General features: G+C 40.1%; 3 protein-coding genes across 6 annotated transcripts; 1 reads left to right on the top strand and 2 right to left on the bottom strand.

Annotated features, from left to right (window-relative positions):
• Positions 1–1,349: 1,349 nt before the first annotated feature.
• LOC125018115 (B- and T-lymphocyte attenuator-like) lies at positions 1,350–4,667 on the bottom strand. Its single transcript, XM_047601781.1, has 6 exons — positions 4,058–4,667; positions 2,800–3,126; positions 2,661–2,708; positions 2,445–2,573; positions 2,318–2,349; positions 1,350–2,050 (listed from the first exon to the last, which is right to left on the bottom strand). The coding sequence occupies exons 1-6, from the start codon at positions 4,137–4,139 to the stop codon at positions 1,769–1,771; spliced, it is 900 nt and encodes a 299-aa protein (XP_047457737.1). The 5' UTR covers positions 4,140–4,667; the 3' UTR covers positions 1,350–1,768.
• Positions 4,668–12,054: 7,387 nt separating this feature from the next.
• si:ch211-214p13.7 lies at positions 12,055–14,913 on the top strand. Its single transcript, XM_047601782.1, has 4 exons — positions 12,055–12,186; positions 12,910–12,929; positions 13,030–13,061; positions 13,353–14,913. Exons 1-4 carry the CDS (start codon positions 12,167–12,169, stop codon positions 13,536–13,538), a joined length of 258 nt encoding a protein of 85 aa, XP_047457738.1. The 5' UTR covers positions 12,055–12,166; the 3' UTR covers positions 13,539–14,913.
• Positions 14,914–15,243: 330 nt separating this feature from the next.
• Positions 15,244–19,904, bottom strand: si:ch211-214p13.9 (cell surface glycoprotein CD200 receptor 1). 4 transcript variants are annotated; one of them, XM_047601777.1, is made up of 7 exons: positions 19,607–19,904; positions 18,512–18,574; positions 17,324–17,626; positions 16,859–17,155; positions 16,652–16,748; positions 16,510–16,549; positions 15,244–16,390 (listed from the first exon to the last, which is right to left on the bottom strand). In XM_047601777.1, exons 1-7 carry the CDS (start codon positions 19,671–19,673, stop codon positions 16,319–16,321), a joined length of 939 nt encoding a protein of 312 aa, XP_047457733.1. In that variant the 5' UTR covers positions 19,674–19,904; the 3' UTR covers positions 15,244–16,318. The 4 variants fall into 4 exon arrangements, with proteins under 4 accessions (XP_047457733.1, XP_047457732.1, XP_047457734.1 ...); XM_047601776.1 differs by having other exon boundaries at positions 16,844–17,155; positions 19,607–19,903; XM_047601778.1 differs by having other exon boundaries at positions 16,889–17,155; positions 19,607–19,903.
• Between the last annotated feature and the right edge of the window lie 324 nt (positions 19,905–20,228).

The following is a 20,228-nucleotide window of genomic DNA, read 5'->3' as shown; positions in this document are numbered from 1 at the left end:
GCTAAGCATATCTTTATGTGCATAAAGTTAAAGCACCTCACGTAAAGGTGGGTGGGAAGGATATCCTGTATTGAGGTGGTATAACTGTGTGGTTTAACGTTTGAATGCTAGAGGACCACTCGAGGATTATTGAGCAGTAGCAAAAGAATTCAGTTGAAGTCCAAACAAAGCGAACCTGCTCTGTGTTTTGTTGCTTTTGATCAAATTAAAACATGCCTGTTAAGAATCCCCTCTCCTAAAAGTGAATGTCGCCTCCGTTCATGCGTTGTGCTTTCAGGCTAGAATCAGCAGGACCACAAGCGTTCAGCTTCCCTCCATCTGCACCAATTTTTTTTTTTTTTTTTTTTTTAAATTGCATACAAGTCCGACTGCCTCCATACAACCCGCCGCATTTTCAGTCTCTTTGCTGTCTGAACGAAGGCTCTGCCCGCCGCGCACGGGGAAAAAAAATGCACAATTACCGATTTGAGTGTTTGTCTTTGTGAGAGAGACGGTGTAGAAGGTCAGCGTGTTAGTCGTGTGTAGGACATGACATCCTGTTGAGATGAAGAATTTCCAGTTAGAAAAGCGAATCCCCGACTTATTTCACACAATGCCCCCACATCACACGTGGCTACGTATCAACTCTTCACCTTCCTCCCCCGAGAACGCATTCCAGTGCGTTTGCTATGAGAAACGCGGAGGTCAGGTCACATCTCCCAAGAGCATTTCTTGACGTTTTGGTTACGAATTTGCGAGAAATAATGGCTGTGCGTGCAGAATTTATTTGATTAGCAACACAGTCACAGCCAAGCATTGAAACTGCATCAAAGCAACGTCTGTCTGGGATAATCAAAAACAGCAAAACTTTGTATTAAGAGTTAGTGGAGGCCAGGTCAACACCTTGTGCTGTTTTTCTTGTTTTTTGTGTGTGTGCCTGCGTCAGGCTGCATCCTGCTTGGGGGCTGCTGCTGCCATGGTACATGTCTAAAACTGTCCCGGCAGAACATTGAATTTGCCTGGTATCAACTTGCTCTGCTTCATAAACTCACAATAGATCGGACAACTGTGACTTTTAACCTAGCCCACAGCAAGGCCATAAGCTGAAGGAAAATCTGATTTGTTAATTTAAATAGCCAACCAATGCTGCTCCTACATGCATTTGCCTTTAGTGTGGTGCGAATAGAAAGATGCAGATAATGATAAAGTCACTGCCCAGGCTGCAGACTGTGCTCATGTGAATCATATCTGATGAAGGATCTTACCACACATCCTCCTGCGCATTTGAGCTGAAGCCCACTGATGTGGGCCGTGTGGCAAGAAACAATGAGGCGATGAGATGTGAGATAAAACAGATGTTATCAGTCATCTCTGTTTCTGATTTTAAGAGATTTCTTTTTAATAACGTCAACTGAGTCATTAAATTCACTTGCATTTTAAATAGCATGATATTTCCAACGTCGCACATCAACACAGGTTTATTTTTCCAGACATAACCATAGATAAGTATTCACAATGACTTAAATACACTTCAAAAAGGCACGTAAATGCAAATACAAGAAGAAGAAAAATAAAAATTTAAAGAATAAATCAACAATAATAAGCTGCAGCGCCTGGAACAAATCTGACCGTGAGAGACTAAACTTGCCGCTCAGGACGACACACATTTCATCTGCCTGACCACAAGCCTCCCACGCTCCCCTTTTCGGCACTGTGGTTGAATGTTTGCTTTCAGCCTGTTCCGTGACACCACCTTACGCTTTTCATTACATAAGCGTGACTTAACAAATCAGACATTGACGGCAGTGTACTCCGTGCCTTTAGCTTGCTTCATCGTGTTTATCGTAGGATAAATATGCGGGATTCCAGCCGGCCTGAGCATGATGCTGGCGTACACCTCGCACTCTGACCCTTGACCTTTCATTTGCGTTTTGGCAGCGGCGGCGAAGGAAGGGGTTCCTGCAGCGCTCGAAAAGTAGATGTCGTTTGGGACGGATAAGTGCGTCTGCGGGACGGGAGAGGGGTGAGCGCTCCACCTGGGGAGGTCTGGTATCATCTTAGTGGACGTCTCCTGTGACAAAGCAGAATAAGAATGAAGAAGTCAAACAAAACAAACACTTTATTCCTCAATGCAAATATAAAACGAGATCTATCAGTCATTAAGATAGAAAACAGTTGGCCCCATACACACGAAGCAAAATCTGGCCGATGAGTTAAAGAGCTAAAGAAACAACTCATCGTTCTTTAAAAGCTTTTACAAACTGATTGAACAAACAAAATGAGTGAAGTGAGAATGTTTTTTTTTTGTTTGTTTTTTTACCACATGGTTAAACTTTACCTTTCCCTTCGTGCTATTGCAGGTCAGCTTTTCTGTGAGGGACACAAATTGTTGTAGGTGAGAAAAAAAATCTAAAGGTTTTCTATAATCCTAGAAACTGATAAAAGGTATTAATTAATGCTCTTACGATTCCACTTATGAAACCTCAGCATGACTATCAGTGACAGTGTGGCAACCAGGAGAATTACGCTGAAGCAGATGACAAAGTACGGCACCCACTTTGCAGCTCCGCCAGGGTCAGCGCTCAGTGATTCGGCTGCAAAAGGAGAAAGAGAATCAAATCAGTGGTCTGAGTCTGCATCCATTAAGAAGCACATGAGACAGATGCTGCACAGACTCTTACCGGGATTATTGTCGGAGTTAAAGTTGGTTTTAACACTCTCATATGAGTCTTTAAAAAAAAAGATAACATATATTACATATACAAAAAGATATTTACAGTATATATATTTTGATGCTGATGAAGAAAAACAGCTTTGTACCTGAAACTGAGATGTTGATGGCATGACCTATAGGACTTTGTTTTCCCATTAAACCACATCTGTAGAGGCCGCCATCAGAAACTGAAATCTCTTTGAATCTCAGATATGAGACCAGTTGGTCGTCCCCAACACGGTTCTGTCTTATTTCTACATTCTTTGATTTATTGATCCGCTCACAGGTCATATTAGTGACTTTACACCAGGTGATGTTAACACGTTCTCCACAGTGTTGGACCGGACAGCTGAGTGACACACTTTGTCCTGGAGCAGTAAACCATGTTGTGCGTCTCCGGACGAAAATCTCAACTTCACATGAAGAAATCAAGTCTGAAATTAAAAAAAAGGGCATCTGTTCAATCAAATCTTTAGTTTTGTCTCATGCAATTCACTTTAGTTTTTGTCTTCGGTTTGATGAAATAACATTTATTATTTCAAGAAAAGCTTCAGAAAAGTTCAACTCTTTCATTAGTGCAACAAACGGTGTTGCACTTTTAAAGGATGACTTAGAGCACCCGCCAGTGAACAACAGATATGAAATAGATGCGTGTGAACACAAAAATGAAAGACATATTAATAGTGCTCATTTTATTGTATAGTTTTCTTGGTAATAATTTCTAACACGGTCCGCTGATGACAGTGTGAACACTTTGTACACACAGCGCATCAGAGCATAACTTGTCAAAGGTGAGCGAATACAAAGGTGGCAAAACTATGTCATAGATTTTAAATTATGTTCTTGTTTTGATACGGCGCCTTTCTAACTATTGAGACTACCTTTTTGTAATCTCAGTGACACATCTACACGTTCGCTCGACAAGCGCACAAACTGGGAGTTCAGTGTTTTGCTTCATGCCACGTTCCATGTTGAAATAATGACATGTACCAACATAATGTAAACTATCTGAACTGATATTAAAACTAAAGTAACACCCATCACCTCTGATCTGCCTCAGGTAGCATGTGTACTGAAACAAGGAAACACAAAGATCACAGGAAACTGACTTAGTGTTGAATGTCACTATAAATAAAATCCTTTTATATGACTGTTTTATAGCTTCATAGATGTACAGACATTCATTTCCTTGTCACTGAGCCTCGTGTCTTCTTACCTTTCACTTAAGTAAGTGCCACGACATTCATGTGACTGTTCATTGTAACCATTTACTTCAGTTCATCTAATGACTCCAGTCTATTAAAACTTTCCCTCTGTGCTCTGCTGAAAGCCACCTCACTAATTCAAGAATGTTTTAAGGTTTACCTTCGCCCGTTCCCGACGTGCGGATACACGTGAAGCACAGAAAGATCACCAGGTAGCTCAGTCTGTCCATAAGGCTCGACATGCTCAGGACCTGAAAGTCTTCAAATGATCTACAGTAGTTGCTGCTCACTTATGACAAGCTCACCACTTCCTGACCTCCCACCTGCGATGTATATGAGACCCACACGTGTGTATTCCAGCGTGTCACGACTGAACGTAGTTTCCCGCATGTGAAAAAATTATATGGGGCATTTTGTTTCTGTAGGTCATCTGTATTACAGAACACGAGATGTGAAGTTACTGGCATTTCTTTCGTTGGGTGAACCAGAGATCAACTTTGTAACATCTCAGCAACCGCAGTTCCTGGTTCATCAGCCCTTTTGTGGCATAGGTACAGCTCCTGGGAACTATAAGAACCAATGACAGGCAGATGTTGTGTCTTGGGCCAAAATGTTTAACACCCGTCACTAATAGTATCTATGGTGATAGTAGACGTGGGTTTAGTTTCTCAGCTATTTTTGTAATAAACTTTTTTTTTTCCAGCTACTTTTAAATTTAGCTTCATCTTAAAAGCTCCGGAAAACTATAAGAAACAATGACAACCAGATGTTGTGTCTTGTGGGGAAAATGTTTAACACCTACCTACTAAACAACTAATAATATCTAATAGGTATGAAGATAGTAGACGTGGGTTTAGTTTCTCAGCTATTTTTGTAATAAACTTTTTTTTTTCAGCTACTTTTAAATTTATCTTTATCTTAAAAGTTCCTGAAAACTATAAGGAACAATGACAAGCAGATGTTGTGTCTTGTGGGGAAAATGTTTAACACCTACCTACTAAACAACTAATAATATCTAATAGGTATGACGATGGTAGATGTGGGTTTAGTTTCTCATCTTTTTTTATAATAAGTTCTTATTTTGGTTTTCTTTGTTACAGGCATCTGCATTATATTGAATCTATAATAAATAAACATACATATGCATATCCCCTCCCACTGGATTCCTCTCATTCATGGAAAAAGAAAGCACTTACTTACAAGAACGTACAACACACACAGACACACACACACACACACACACACACACACACACACACACCTGTACACAACCATGCACATTAGTAAATACAGATACATATATAGGCCCCTTCTATCTCATCTACACGTTAAACAACAAAATGTACAAATTCAAAATGAAAAGGTCTCAAGGTGTCGTTCCAGCAGGCTGTTATCTAACATTCAGCCCCATTTAGTTTCACAGTGGAAAGTTCCAGTAACAGAACATCTATGAGAATTTCTGCTGATTCATTGATAGAGTGCGGCCATGGAGGGCTAACTGATTTTTTTTTTTTTTTTTCTCAGCTGTGCTTCCAGCCAACCAGAGACGGTCATTGGGCTACTTTGAAAATGTAGCTTTAGCTCAGGAACATAATTTTAGGACAAAAAGGAATGTTTATCTGCAGCGCTGCTCTGGATAGATATTTCATTACCTGCTTCCAAAAAATAGTTAAATGTGGGACACTCCCACCGCATGTGTAGAAAATAAAGTGCCTGTTGCATTTAAAGGACAGAATGAGCAACGTGGCGAAGCAGCTAGCTTCATTTTATACTGTTTCAGTTGTAAGATTTATACGATTTAGTTTCTCATCTTGAGGATTCTTCCTTAAACAGGTGGTGCACAGCCGGGACGACTGCTTTTTTTCATTTTTTTTTTCTTTGTTTTTTTTCTATGCAACCAGCAGGTGGACTAAGTTAATGCTCGTTTTATCTTTTGTCAACCGCGGGCATGTTTTCAATCACTGTCAGACCTCTCCAACAGCACCATCTGGTGGAGAAAACCGGCACCACACGATGCGCTCTTTTAAATTTTTATTGACGGATAAGCAAAGAACACTATGTTCTGCTTTGGGAGGCTTTGTTGTTAGTGGGGGTGTACCTGGTCTGGTGAGTGGTACATTTAGACATTTCAGTTGTGCATATTGCAAGCCTGTTTATTAAGCAAGTAACAAATACAACGTGATCCAAAGTATAAACGATGCATCCAACATAATGAAATATGATCTACAAAAACCCAGTTTAACATAACCTGAAAAGCGAAAAAGTTATTTGAGGACAGTTTCAGTCGTACTCAGCAAGCAGTCAAAGGACAAGCATGTTTTAACGAAACACATTTGAGAATCTTAACATCACACTTCTTCTATTATTACTCGGAAGTAACAGTTGAATGATGAATTGTGGCTCTGCTCTGTCCGCATGCATTTCCTGTGCTCTTTCTTCCATCACCAGTTTTCTCTTCTTCTGCTCTTGAACACCTGTCCCTTTGTGGTTCACGTGACTAGGCTGCGCATTGAGCTTTATTGCTGCAACCGCACCAACCAGGCAGACCCAACCAGCCGAGATGGTGCTGCTGCAACAAACAAAATGTTGAGCGTAAAGCAGCAAGGTCACAGTGAAGGTGGAACACTTTATCGGTCGACAAAGTTTTTGGGGTTGTTTTTGTTGCACCAGCCCTGCAACTGACAACGTTCTCTTGAGCAAAGTATTTTTGTTGAAGCCCCCCCTTCCCCCTCGTGTTTTTTGACAGCTTTTTTGTTTGTTTCTGTTGTTCAATTAAAGCATTCTTGTGTTATCTGACCAACTACAACACGATCTGTGCTGTGTGTGATTAAGAGCAGGGCTTACCACACATACTGTCGCTGTGACTTCCTGGACATGTTAACTAGGCCACACTTGTGGGTTTGTGAACTAGTATTTCTCTGCCAGAAGTAAGTGTTTGCTGTGAGAACAGAAAGTCACACCCTTCAGCGAAATAATCTTACCAACTTTAAGTGTGAAACATAAAATGACACGTAAAACAAGATTATATTGCAGAACTGAACATTTAGTAAACAAAAATAAGCATGTATGCTGCTAATTCAGACAGAAAAACGAATGCTAAGTACATTTTTCAGTGAGTTTGCACATGACTAATCCACAAAGACAACTGGCTCATCTTATTATTGAAACATGTTGGAGCCATAAAAGTTTGGTTTGAGAAATGTTCAGGAATAGGTGCAGGTATCTGCAAGTATCTGCAGGTATCTGAGGGTATCTCAGACTGGTCGATGTCAGCATACACTGCACAGTTTGACACATGGCCGTCTCTCGGGATCTGTTTTGAAGGATAAAATAAAAAATAAAAATAATTCATTAGGTGGAAAGAAGAGAAATGTGTATGACATATAATTTCTATTACCCAAACTGAAAATACATATTAAGGTTCTTACGATTCCGGCCACGAATCCTCACCAGGATTATCATCATTGATGTAACGACCAGGAGAGACACACTGAGGCCGATGGCAAAGTACGGCACCCACTTTGCAGCTTCACCGGGGTCAGCGTTCAGTGATTCGGCTGCAAAAGGAGAAAGAGAATCAAATCAGTGGTCTTAATCTGCATCCATTAAGAAGCATATGAGACAGATGCTGCACAGACTCTTACCGGGATTATTGTCGGAGTTAAAGTTGGTTTTAACGCTCTCATATGAGTCTTTAAAAAAAAGATAACATATATTACATATACAAAAAGATATTTATTGTATATATATTTTGATGTTGATGAAGGAAAACAGCTTCGTACCTGAAACTGAGATGTAGATGGCATGACCTATAGGACTTTGTTTTCCCATTAAACCACATCTGTAGAGGCCGCCATCAGAAACTGAAATCTCTTTGAATCTCAGATATGAGACCAGTTGGTCGTCCCCAACACGGTTCTGTCTTATTTCTACATTCTTTGATTTATTGATCCGCTCACAGGTCATATTAGTGACTTTACACCAGGTGATGTTAACACGTTCTCCACAGTGTTGGACCGGACAGCTGAGTGACACACTTTGTCCTGGAGCAGTAAACCATCTTGTGCGTCTCCGGACGAAAAACTCAACTTCACATGAAGAAATCAAGTCTGAATAAAAAAAAGGGCATCTGTTCAATCAAATCTTTGGTTTTGTCTCATGTATTTACGTTCTTCGGTTTGATGAAATGTATAATTTCAAGAACGGGTGAAAAACAACTTCAGAAAAGTTCGACTCTTTCATTAACGCAACAATCGGTGTTGCACTTTTAAAGGATGACTTAGAGCACCCGCCAGTGAACAACAGATATGAAATAGATGCGTGTGAACACAAAAATAAAAGACATATTAATAGTATTAATGTAATATAGTTTTCTTGGTAATATTTTCTAACACAGTCCGTTGATGACAGTGTGAACACTTTATACACACAGAGCATCAGAGCATAACTTACTTGTCAAAGGTGAGCGAATACAAAGGTGGCAAAACTATGTCATAGATTTTAAATTATGTTCTTGTTTTGATACAGCACCTTTCTAACTATTGAGAACCTTTTTGTAATCTCAGTGACACATCTACATGTCACAAGACAAAATTTCGTTTTGTTCATGCACGTTTATGTTGAATATGATGTACAACATAATCAACTATCTGACTGTATTAACGAAACTAAACCAGGTCTTTTACCTGATAACTAAGGCACAAATTCACAGGACTGTTATTGAACCATTTACTTCTGTAAGTTCACTAATGATCAGTCTTATTGAAATTTTAGCCTCTTGTGAACTACTTAAGAGTCAACTCATAATCAAAAAATGTTTTAAGATTTACCTTCACCCGTTCCCAACGTGCGGATACACGTGAAGCACAGAAAGATCACCAGGTAGCCCAGTCTGTCCATTAGGCATCCGCGGATGAAAACTACTTCACACGAAGAAATCAAGTCGGAAATGAATGAAAAATATGCATCTGTTTTCAATCAAATCTTTATCTTGTGCAATTCACTGAAGATCAAACATTATTGGTTTGACAAGAAACTGTTCATCCTTTTAAGAAGATGTAAAATTCTTATTCTTAAACGCCACAAATATTCTACTCAACATTATTATATACATACACAACACATTACATTTTTTCAAGTAATTCTCAATAGCGTTCATCTTCGGGTCAGAGCATGAACATTGAACTAATTAGCCTTTTATGCGTCAACGAGAAGACGGGACATAAAAGCTCATCTACCGTGTGTAAAAATATCTGAATTCCTGAACTGTTTTATTGTATTTTATCTTTATTCTGTTATATTAAAGCTTATTTTAAAACATTAAAAAATATATGTTTCTCAGCGTCCACTACATTCATTACAACGTTGACTATTTAGTTTCTTCAGTGTTAATTTCTACAGGTATTTGAACGATTTGTCTGCCTTATTGCTAGTTCTCTCTACTTATTAGAGATATTTTATATCTCTTATATTATATTATCATTCTTTAATACTGGGTGTTTAGATTCCTCCGACTTTCGGCCGACTCTAAAACGCCCTCCCTGCTGTGTTCAAAATCGCGTTAACCATAAAAGAACATTAAACATTACCTTCACCTCCTCCGTACACGCACACACATGTGAAGCAGCAATATATCACCAGGTAAATCAGTGTGTCCATTTTGCTCAACATGCTCATGACCCGAACCTCTTCGAATGTTCGGCTGCAGCTACAGCCGGGGTTCATTTCACTTCTGATAAACTCACCACTTCCTGACCTCCCACCTGCAATCTGTAACCATCCAGCACATGTGTGTGCTATTGTAACATGAAATAATATAGTTTCCGGTGTGCACACATGTGAAAAAAAAAAACGAATTGAGTTTTCCCTTTTCCATTTCATTCTACAAGTCAGAGATGCAGAGACGAACTCTGGATCTCTTTCAGAAACTGAGAAATTAGATTAAATGCCTTTTTGCACCAGGGGTCACCTGTGCACATCTTCATCACCTGAGGGCAGTTGGTTCCCTCTTTGAGCTGGATAGTGACTGGAATGATTCATGTAACACAACGGTGAGTTCAAGGTGTTGGCTCGGCCTACACATTCCCCAGGTTTCAATCCAATCGAGCATCTGTGGGATGTGCTGGGCAGACAACTCTGACTGAGGCCCCGTTTCGGCAGCAAAAGGGGGACCTACACAATTTTAACCAACAAAATCATAATGTTATGGCTGATCCATGCGTATTAAATCAACAGGAACTGCTGACCAGATGAATGTTGTCATTAGCTTTATGAAATGATTCCATCCTTTTGCATGTTATCTGTCTAAGCAAACATGTGCACTGCTAGCTAGCACCTGAAGCAGTAGCTGCCATTCATTCACAAGTCTGATTGCTGAATGGTTCATTCAGAGCCTGTGCTGTAACGTTATGGTCGTGCTGTGGTGTTCCAGTTTTACCAAAGAAGAAAGAAAGTAAAAAGGAAGAAGATAAAAAAAGAAAAGCACGAGAAGGTCAAGCCCTGTGGGGTTTTTTGATTTCCACGTTAACCGAATGTCTTGCTTCACACGAGGAAACGTTGTTGTGAGGTCAGCACATCCTTATTTTGTTCTCTGCAACCGATGCAGTTCCAGAGAACAAGAAGCAAACCCCTTTGTGCGGATGTAGTTTTTCATCTTGAGTCATGTTCCCTATCATGGCATGTGGCCAACGCAAAGATCGATGCAACCAGCAGATGGTGGTAAGTTGAATTTCTGTGCTCATATTTTTTTTCTTCAGCCCCGGCTCCGTCTCCTGTAGAAGCTGAGGGCTGGAAACAAATGAGCATTACTCTTTTCAGCCAAACAAATGCTGTTTGTCACAGGCCTCAGAGGGACAGATGTGAAGATAGCCTGGAACATTTCTACATTTCAAAACTCTGGGATAGTCTGGGTTTAGACCATCTCGTTGCTAATTGCTAATTATTTCTCATATACAAGTACTGTAGTTTCATTTTTAAGATGTACCCCTTTTAAGATGTGCCTTAAATTGCCCCACACACAGGTACAAATAGAGCATTCTGAATCTGAATCTGTACCTTTATCAACACAATTCTTGCCTTCTTTATACAGTAAACGTAGCCACCTTTTCTGTGTCCAGCCTTGCAGTGCTTATTGCAGTGTCTTCATTCATGTGTTACCTCCATCTGACCTAGCAGTCCGTTTCCAGTGGGCGTGTTCGAAAATTGAGATTAAACGCACATGAAAACTACACCACAGTGTTACTGGACGTGTTTTAGGTTTCATCTCTCATCTTCATCTCAAGAGGGTTCTTTAATTCAGTCTTCAGTCGCGGTCAAACAGAAGTACAAATATACTGAATTGGATGTCTGTATTATTGGGACATCGTCAAGTTGTGGCCTATTATGAAAGCAACACATTTGAAGTACTGTGTCCGGAAATGAATTATTTTTAGCTTACAGGTGTTGACTGATTAGATATATTTAGCATTTTAGCACTTCAGCAGACATACCTACCACATACACACATTGTTGACCGTAAAAATGAACTCATGGTTTGGTCCAGAAAATTCCGAATATATTTATATTTCTTTATTTAATAAATCTACCTCATCCCAAACATCTGACATTTTACTGACTGGTTCACATTGCAGAAATACCTCTGTACGATCATAACACCTGTTTTCTTTCTTTTTTTTTTTTTTTTAAGACAACAGACACCCCTTGTAAAGAAAACTAAACATCCCAGTGTACATGTAAAACTTCTGCACAATCATGCAAACGAGACCACGCAGCAACATCACAGATAGGATCAGCGCGACCTCACATGCATCTACCTGTTTCGTGTCAGATGGGAGTGAGCTGATGACGGCCGGTTTGAAATAGCTGCCGAAACATGTAGCGGACAACAGTTTGCTGTTTATTCACTGGAAGGCAACTGTGTCTACTAGGAATAAAGTTGTTTGCACTCTTGACATTTAGAGGGCTGATAACAAAAGTAGTTTGACCACGTCAGTACACGGATTTGCATTAATTATTGTTTGTGTCGTGTTTGTCTTCGTGCACAGGAAATCAGAATACCACACAGATAAGCCGTTGTATAGACTCCCCCTCCTTCCCCTCTCTCTCTCTCACTCTCTCTCTCTGTCTCTCTCTCCCCCTGCTACCCTCTCTCTCTCTCTTCTGCTGTGGCCTGTGTGCGTTTTGAAGAGCAGCAGCAGACACATCTGTGACATCAGTGTCTACTACAGGCTTAGGGTTGTTCTCCAGCAACCAGAAACTCTGTGGGATCATCATGGGAAACTGCATTTCAAGGTGAGTAATCACACTGGCACTCCACATAAGTAGGAAGACAACAGCACCACAACGTAACATCTCCAACATCGTGGTGTTATTTGTTTTTAAATTACTGCAGCATAAACAGAAACTAGCTTAAAGATAAGGGTAATTAAATTACAACATGATGTAGTTAAAGGCCGCAATAAAAAAAAGGAGGCTAAAAGTGTTTATTTAAAAGAAATGCTGTTGTAGTTTGGTTTTTTGTTTGTTTTTCCGGTTTGTGGTGAGCAGCTTCTGTATTTGCTTTAGCAAGGAAATAGCGGTTACTGGATTTAAATAGACTCAGTTCCAGCCAAGTGTCACTGCCGACGCTGAGTCGGTTATGAAGAAATTACCTATCTGCTAACTAGGACATATTTCACACGAACACACAAACATGTGCGAGAGTGGTCCTGAAAGCACTTGTTGTTCCTGACCTTCTAGTTAGTGATGGTTTATAATAGACAGATGTCGGTTGTAGGGCCGATGCAAAGTGTTTCCTGTTGCGGCACATGTTCTCATGCGTCTAGCTGTCAAGGGAACACTGTTGTGTGGTAAATATCCCCCGATAAGGCGCAGCAGATAGTGTTTTTGCATGTTTTATGTTTTGGATTGGAGTCATAAATGTTGAGTTAAGCTACAGTTTTGGACGAACTTGTTCCACTGACCTGTGTGTGATCCTGTGTTGATTTAATCTTCTCAATTTCCTTTTACTTTCAGGCAAAAGGAGAAAAGAAAAGGTATAACCACATCTACATAAGTATTCATAACATTTAATAATATAAATTGGTCATTATGTGTATACAGTATGTGGGAATAACTTTCCATTTTGTCTTTCAGGGGACTCTGATGATAAAAACACTGATAATAAGGTAGTTCTCTCTGTGTTGAGTCTATTCCTGTTGACCATAAATCTCCATATCTATCAGCTAGCAGCCTCCCTTGGGTTTATGTCTGTGCTTTCGTGATATGGGTTGGATTTGCATACTGGGTAAACTTCAGTGTAGGGCCTCTGTTGTAAGAGGAGTTCTATATTTCATTAGCAGGAAGCCAAATTACTTAAAAAAAAAACTGTGCAGGCTGCAGAAGAGCTGATCAAAAATAGAAATGAAATAAAATAACAAAGAAGGGTGACTTACTATCCGTGCATTCTCTCCTGACAGGCAGACGACGTAATGTACGCCTCTATCAACCACACCACTGCCAAAGTGTCAAGAAGGACCAGGGCCACCAGTGACGATGATTGTGACTACGCCACAGTTAATATCCCGGCAGCAGATCCACCCGCAGTCGAATCTGAGTGCTCGTCTAAGGAGGAGTGTGCAGATGATTATGTGCTCATGGGGTAATAAGCGCAAACCACCATTGCAAGATGCAAGACAAACAGATTACATCCATGCATGTCACCCGTCTTGTAATGGTACAAATGAACTCATCACCTGAGAAACAGTGGTTTTCAACCGGCACAAGCTGGCGGTTGAAAAGCCTAGCCTCAAGATCCTCCTTTCCACCTTTGAGGCAACCATAGACCAGACTACAACTGTTCTCAAGAGGACAAATTTGAATTTGAACTTTTAACGGAGGGGACTCAGGAGAATTGATTCACAAGACGTCATGAAATCAGCGAAATATCTGGAAGTGGCCAGACGGAGAGAAAACTTAATCCAGCGGTTGAGTTTGAGGACTTGAAAGTCAATAATTTTTCCCAGAACAGCAGCCGATCCAGTGGCTTTGGAAGTGCTGTGACGAGTTTCACCGTTGACCTGAATGAATGATGTTTTGAAGCCGCGTGTTGAATTTTTATTTTTGGAAGAAGTCAGTGGGTGTGGTACTGAGAATTCAGGAAACTATTTCACATTGTCACCCCATTGAAAGCTGTCGAAAATTGTGTTTGAATGCTCTCTAAGGTCGGCAGCAACCATCGCAAAGCCTCTCACTAACTACCAGTCGTTACGCCTTGAATGTCTGAGAGTCTTACAGCCACTACTTGTTGAATTTTTTACATTACTTTTGACGGCGTCAGTTTCTTGTTTGTCCAAAAATAGTCATGAGAACAGAAGGTGTTCAGTGTGTTTGGCCTTTTAAGCATGTGGTGCGTGTGCTAAAACAACGATAGGCTGCACAGAAAGTAGTTGTGACTGTGACTTTGTGCCTCTCATGAATCGACTAATGTGAGCACATCCGATGTCAGGATTTCCTACAGCAGATGGAGGCTTGATCTTTATCTTTATCAAGGCACTGCTGAAGCACAACGAAAGCCAAGCTCCACCTTAACCGAAGTTTCACAACCAAAACCCACGTCTAGTTGCCCTAACCAGCCTTTACTGAAAAGGTTACCAATGCCTAAAATGCAATTTGTCTTTCTGCACAATAACACATTTTGTGAGGTTTGTGCCACGTGAAATGTAGGATAGAAAGTTACCCACATATACTGTAATTTGCAATTCCAATTTTGAGCTCGCATTGCAGCTAAGAAGTACTGCACACTTCCTAAATGTACTACAGATATACAGTATATTTAAAACTTAAGAATTTATAATTTTTGTGATTTCTTTTTACATGTACACATGTTTTGTCTGTGTCAGTGTATTATTTATATGATTTAATTGATGAATATGAATCTTTACAATATAGCTTAATTTACTGTATGTGGACTTTTTTCAGTCGATTTTTTTTAACTTTTTTTTTTTTTAGTGTTAGCAAATTAAAAGTGTACCAACTTACTCTTTCTGTCATTATTCTGCTTCAGCGTCGATAAATTTACACGAATAAAGTCGCCGCAGTTATCTCGCTGCCTCAAACAACACCCAACAAGGTTTTTGTAACTACTTTGGAGTGGAAATCATGCTAATGCATTCAGCAGTCTGGCTGTACATTTTCTTGATATGCCAAATGACTCATCACCTCTAAGCAGAAATAAATTTGTTACACCGAAATCAGTTTCCTCTTTCTCTGCACAAGAAAATGCAAGCAATCAATATGTGCAATGGAAAATAACATGGCGGAAGGAAGCTTTGGGTTCACAAATTTCAAGTTTATGACATGCCGGTATGCAAATTGAAACAGGTTTTGCCTCTCTTAATCAAAGGGGTCTGTCATGCATACAAGAGCGGACAGGCACGGCCCATCCAGATACATGGTGGAAAGTATTTCGTGCTGAAAGGCGACCGTGGAGTTCATTCTCCATTGTTCACATAGGTAGCGGAGAAAATGTCTCTTTACCTGACTGTTGCTCGCAGAGCGCAGTCATTTAACCCTTTTTTTAATTTATGTGTTTCGTCACAAAATTCCGACATGTCAAGCTGTTAGAAATGACTACTTCCATATATCTGCCGGTAGAGGGCACAATAGCTCCTTTTTCTGGTTCATACCATCTCGGTAATAGGTTTATACAGTGTATTTGGTCTCTGGTTTACAGTCAGTGTCTTTTCATGCCCTACCACAGATAACCACCACGCAGTGAAGTATCAGTTTTGTTTTTTGTCTACGAAAGATGTAAAAGTCACTGTGACACTAAATATAGACCGGAGATAAAAACGGGACTATTTTAGTTTTTCATAAAGTGACTTTTGCCATAACCTGTTTGCTTATCAGTGTTCTCAGTAGTTGTGAAGAATGTAGCTAAAATGATATCAGTGTGTGTAAATGTATTTTAATGCACACTGTTTCATTAGTATACAACACAATATAATACGAATACTTCAGGTAATTCACTGAAATACTATGTATTTGAATATAGTGGGTTGACTCCCAGTATCTATGTACAGACCATCTATAAATAATTGTCAGTGATCATAGCCAAACATCAACGTTAAAAGTTGTGTCGTCTCCATGTGCTGCATCCGGCTCAAGATGCTCCCCCCTTTCCAGTTCGTCCATTTGTTCCTCTTGTAGTAATTATTAATGTTCTCCATGAGAGAGTAGTGGGCTCAAGTGTGCCATCAGGTACATCCCCTGTTCCATCAGTCAAGAGTTTGTTAGGACAGGTTTGAAGCGAGGCACTTTCCTCTCTTATCGGAACTCTCGCCCTGCTCTCTCTTTACTATTACACCACTTCTCAGTTTCACAGCCTTCAGTTTCTCACAAGAGACCGGTGTGCATCTGAGGACGTCGTGCATGTGCAAGATTTCTATGTGTTATAGATAGAGTTTACACGTTGAACGTAGCTAGCATAGGGTTCCACATCCTCCACATCCTCTGTCTGAAATGAAAAACAGAGGGTGTTGTGAAACAAAACTTCACAAAGAGCTGTGAAAGACAAAAAATATTAAAAAAAAAAAAAAAAAAAAAAAAAACTACAAAGACAGAACAAAAACGTACCTTTGCAAACTTGGACAGTGAGTCGGACTGTTGGCTTTGCCTGGCAAAAGTTAAACAAACCAGCTTAGTGACTAAGCCAAAAAAAAGTAACAGGCTTACAAGTAGTGTTTTCATTCAGTTTTCTTGAAATCAGTAGTCCTACCTCAGCATCATTATCTTCTGTGCAAACAATACGACTCCCGCCAAAACTGCGAAGCCTGCGGCAGCGATAAGTATCCACAGCCAAAACGAATAAGAAGCTGTAGTGAAAAAGATTCATGTTTTGTTAATAACCGAATGGACATCGACAGTGTGCATCCGTTCATGGTGATGTCATCATAAAAGACCTAGAAACCTTTTGAATCCGTACTTTTGCCAGTCCAGTGGGCAGAGGCCTGACCTTTTTTGAGTTCTGGTTTGAGAATCTTCTCCTGTTCCCAGAACGGATGTCTCACGGAACAGCTCAGGTTTTCTGCGGCCATGCCCTCAGGGAGCTCCAGACGACTTGAACACTGCATTTTAGTGCACAGCGACGTTTCATTGGCATTTAGGGTGCTACCCGCGTAACTCCAGCTGATGTTGGAGGCAGGATTTACCCCCACGACTTCGCACACTGCCACCATCTTGTTGTCTTTACGCTCAAACCAGGCATGTATACTAGGAGGAACTGAACCGGGAAAGACAAAGCAGGAGAAATTAGACTCGGTAGTACCTGATGAACGTTTAATATGCTTCATTTTTTGGATTTTATGTATTTTTACAGCCTCATCATGAACCAGAAGGCATGTATTAATTAAAAGTTATTTCTCTCTGTAAGTAAAAAATTAGTTCTTACCTGTGATATTCACGTGGATTTTAAAGTTATCGTTTCCTCCCGTGTAAACCGACTCGCACATGAAGACGCCCTCATCATCAGCTGACAACTTTGAGATGTGCAGGTACGACTGAGCGGATGTGTTTCTGAGAGACTTGCCATCGCCACACGTGTTTTCGCTTCGACCTTCGCTGTCAAAGGATATCGTGCAGTTTTTGTTTTTCATCTGTATTTTCCAGATAACATACATTGTTTCCGTCCATGTCTTATTGCTGCATGTCAGGTTGACCTCACTCTCAACCTTGTAATTCTCATATCTATTAACTGAACAAAAAAAAAAAGGAAAGAGTGTTTGCATTAATTACACAATTTGAGGTTTATTCCAATAAAGAACAATGCAGAGAAATACTTTTGTCCTTAAAGTACGCACATACGAAATCAAAGGAAAACTTAAACGCAAAGATAAAACCAATACAATATGAATAAAAAAGAAAAGCATGGCACACTGGTTAGATTTTAGGCTTGAAGTTAAAACACGACACAAAACATGAAATATATAGTTGCGTTATGTTACGTGTGAAACCCAAACTCATATTAGTTAAATATAGATTTGAAGAGCTATAGAATGTGTTAGAGTCTGCGTTTGTTAAATCTTCAATAAAGAAAACTAAGACTGCTTCTTACTATCTGTGAAACATAGAAAATGATTCATGTGCATGGCCTTCTGAGTTTGCCGTACTTCCCTGAGAGACTGAAGAAAAAATGACATTCAATGCTTTATACACAAAACCACAGAATGAATGTGGTACCCTGAGCTTTCTGCCCTGAACATAACTAATAATTACTTATAATACTGATTAACTCAGTTCTAAATAAAAGTTGTCCCAAATGGCATTTTTAAATTATTGTTCATTATTAGATTCCAAAAGAAACTAAAAATAATTAACTACTATAATGACTGATAACTAATATATTCAGTTTCTTTGTTATTCAACTACTTGTACTTGTTAAAAAAAAAAAAACTACGCTTTCAATTAATTCTGACAAAGAAAATAAAAAATAAAGAGCTTCATGGATGAAAGAAGGATTGGAGGGGCTGACTGTGTCTTTACATCACTTTACATCGCATCACACTTCATATGCATCGTCTTATTTAATGTGTTACCGGGTGCAAAGTAGCTGGACAGTAACATGAGGAAATGAGTTTACCGTAAAGTTTGATAGTGGAAGAAGAAGAAGCAGTGAAGTTCACAGGGGTGTTTTCATTAGTTCCTGAGAAAGATGGAGGTGGACGTGAGGAAAAGGTTAGTAAGGTTGTGCAATGTGTCAGTCAGTAGCAATCATTGATTCATTCTGAAGCAACCGACCAGCAGAGTCAGTCAAGATGATTTAAATTTTAGTACGTGGTGAGTTAGTCAGTCAGTTAAGATGTGATACAATTAAAACATGTCCGCAGCAAGCCCGGAAAAACAAACACCTAGCACCGTAACGCACCAACAGGAAAGGGTTACGTTGACAACCGCCCCCTGTTAGTTGGCAGCACGGTAAAAGTAGTTCCTTATTTCAAAGCGAATATTCACGCTTCATATACTTTTACATGACACCTGTTTACTTCTGACAAGTACAAACAACAAACTGACTCAAGGTGGGATAGTGAAACCACAAGACTGTAAGAGAGGCGTGTTTCAGGGGCTTCACGGGGGAGATCTTTATCTTGCAACTGCAACTGTTACGGAACACTTTTTCCCCTGTCATGCTCGGCATTGCCCCCCCCCCCCCCTTCCTCCCACCCCTCACCACCATGTGTGGTCTTTCCACAGACCTGTGCTCACTGTGAGTCACTGTACGGTGAGTTTAGAGTAAATCACAGACTTCATTGCCGCTTACGCTGTGCTACTTAGCCGTCATACCCCACATCCACGCAAAAGCTGATATCTCAAATTTAGAGAGGTGTTAAAATTACTGCATTAAGATGAACTTGAAGACGGGTTTTTTTTGTCCCTCGGGTCATAAGACTATACAATTCCTCCCTGAGAGGAAACAACCGGACTGTTGGTCATTGCTGCCACTTCTTTATAGTTTTTTTTTTACATGGCATTATAGATTTATATCATTATATAACTTAAATATCTTACACCAAATTCCCCACAGGATAAATAAAGTATCCATCAACCTATCCATCTATCAAGACTTAAATATTAAGGACAACTTCTTTATATCTTTGTGGAGTTTTTAATATTGTGACTTCATAAGGCTTAAAGAAAAGCACCGAAAAAAAACAACGCAGCGCGTTAATGTTCAAACCTGGATTAATGCTCCACGCCTCAGTACAGAAGACGACCATGACAAAAATCCACATGATCTCCATCATCTCTGCTTGTCTTCGGGTTCCCCTGTAAGTTTCCGTAGACTTCCACTGAACCGCCAGCCCTTCACGTCCTCTAAAGCAACATCAGACTGCGCTTCACCCAACGATTTCGCATTCTCTGTTTCATGCCTTACAAGCACCTGGGTTAGCAGCTCCTCCACCGCATCTAGACAAACTCGAGCGCCCCGTGATCAAGGGCTTTATAGAACGAAGCAGATCCCTCCCTTCTTTTTCCTCCCTCCTTCCTTTCCAAACCGACATATGCCAAGCATTTCTTCTTTGACTCCCACACAGGATGACGTCTCTGCAAGTTTCCTTTCTTGCTAAGTCACATGCTCACCCTCTCTGACTCGAGACAGCGTTAAAAAACGAGACCACACTGTGAAAACTGTGCAATATCACATTAGAAATCAGAAATCATCAGTTGTGGTGCAGTTATTGTTGAGACTGAGACGCAGGTATTGATCCTTTACAGGGATTTCATGCTGTCGCTTGTTGTGCTTTGTAACGTAGCCCTACAACTGAATCCAGACTCTCTGTGAAACTGTTTTTGTCCCT

Source organism: Mugil cephalus, chromosome 12 (genome assembly GCF_022458985.1).
Source record: "Mugil cephalus isolate CIBA_MC_2020 chromosome 12, CIBA_Mcephalus_1.1, whole genome shotgun sequence".
Classification (NCBI taxonomy): Eukaryota; Metazoa; Chordata; class Actinopteri; order Mugiliformes; family Mugilidae; genus Mugil; species Mugil cephalus.
This window is presented reverse-complemented; position numbering and strand designations above follow the sequence as displayed.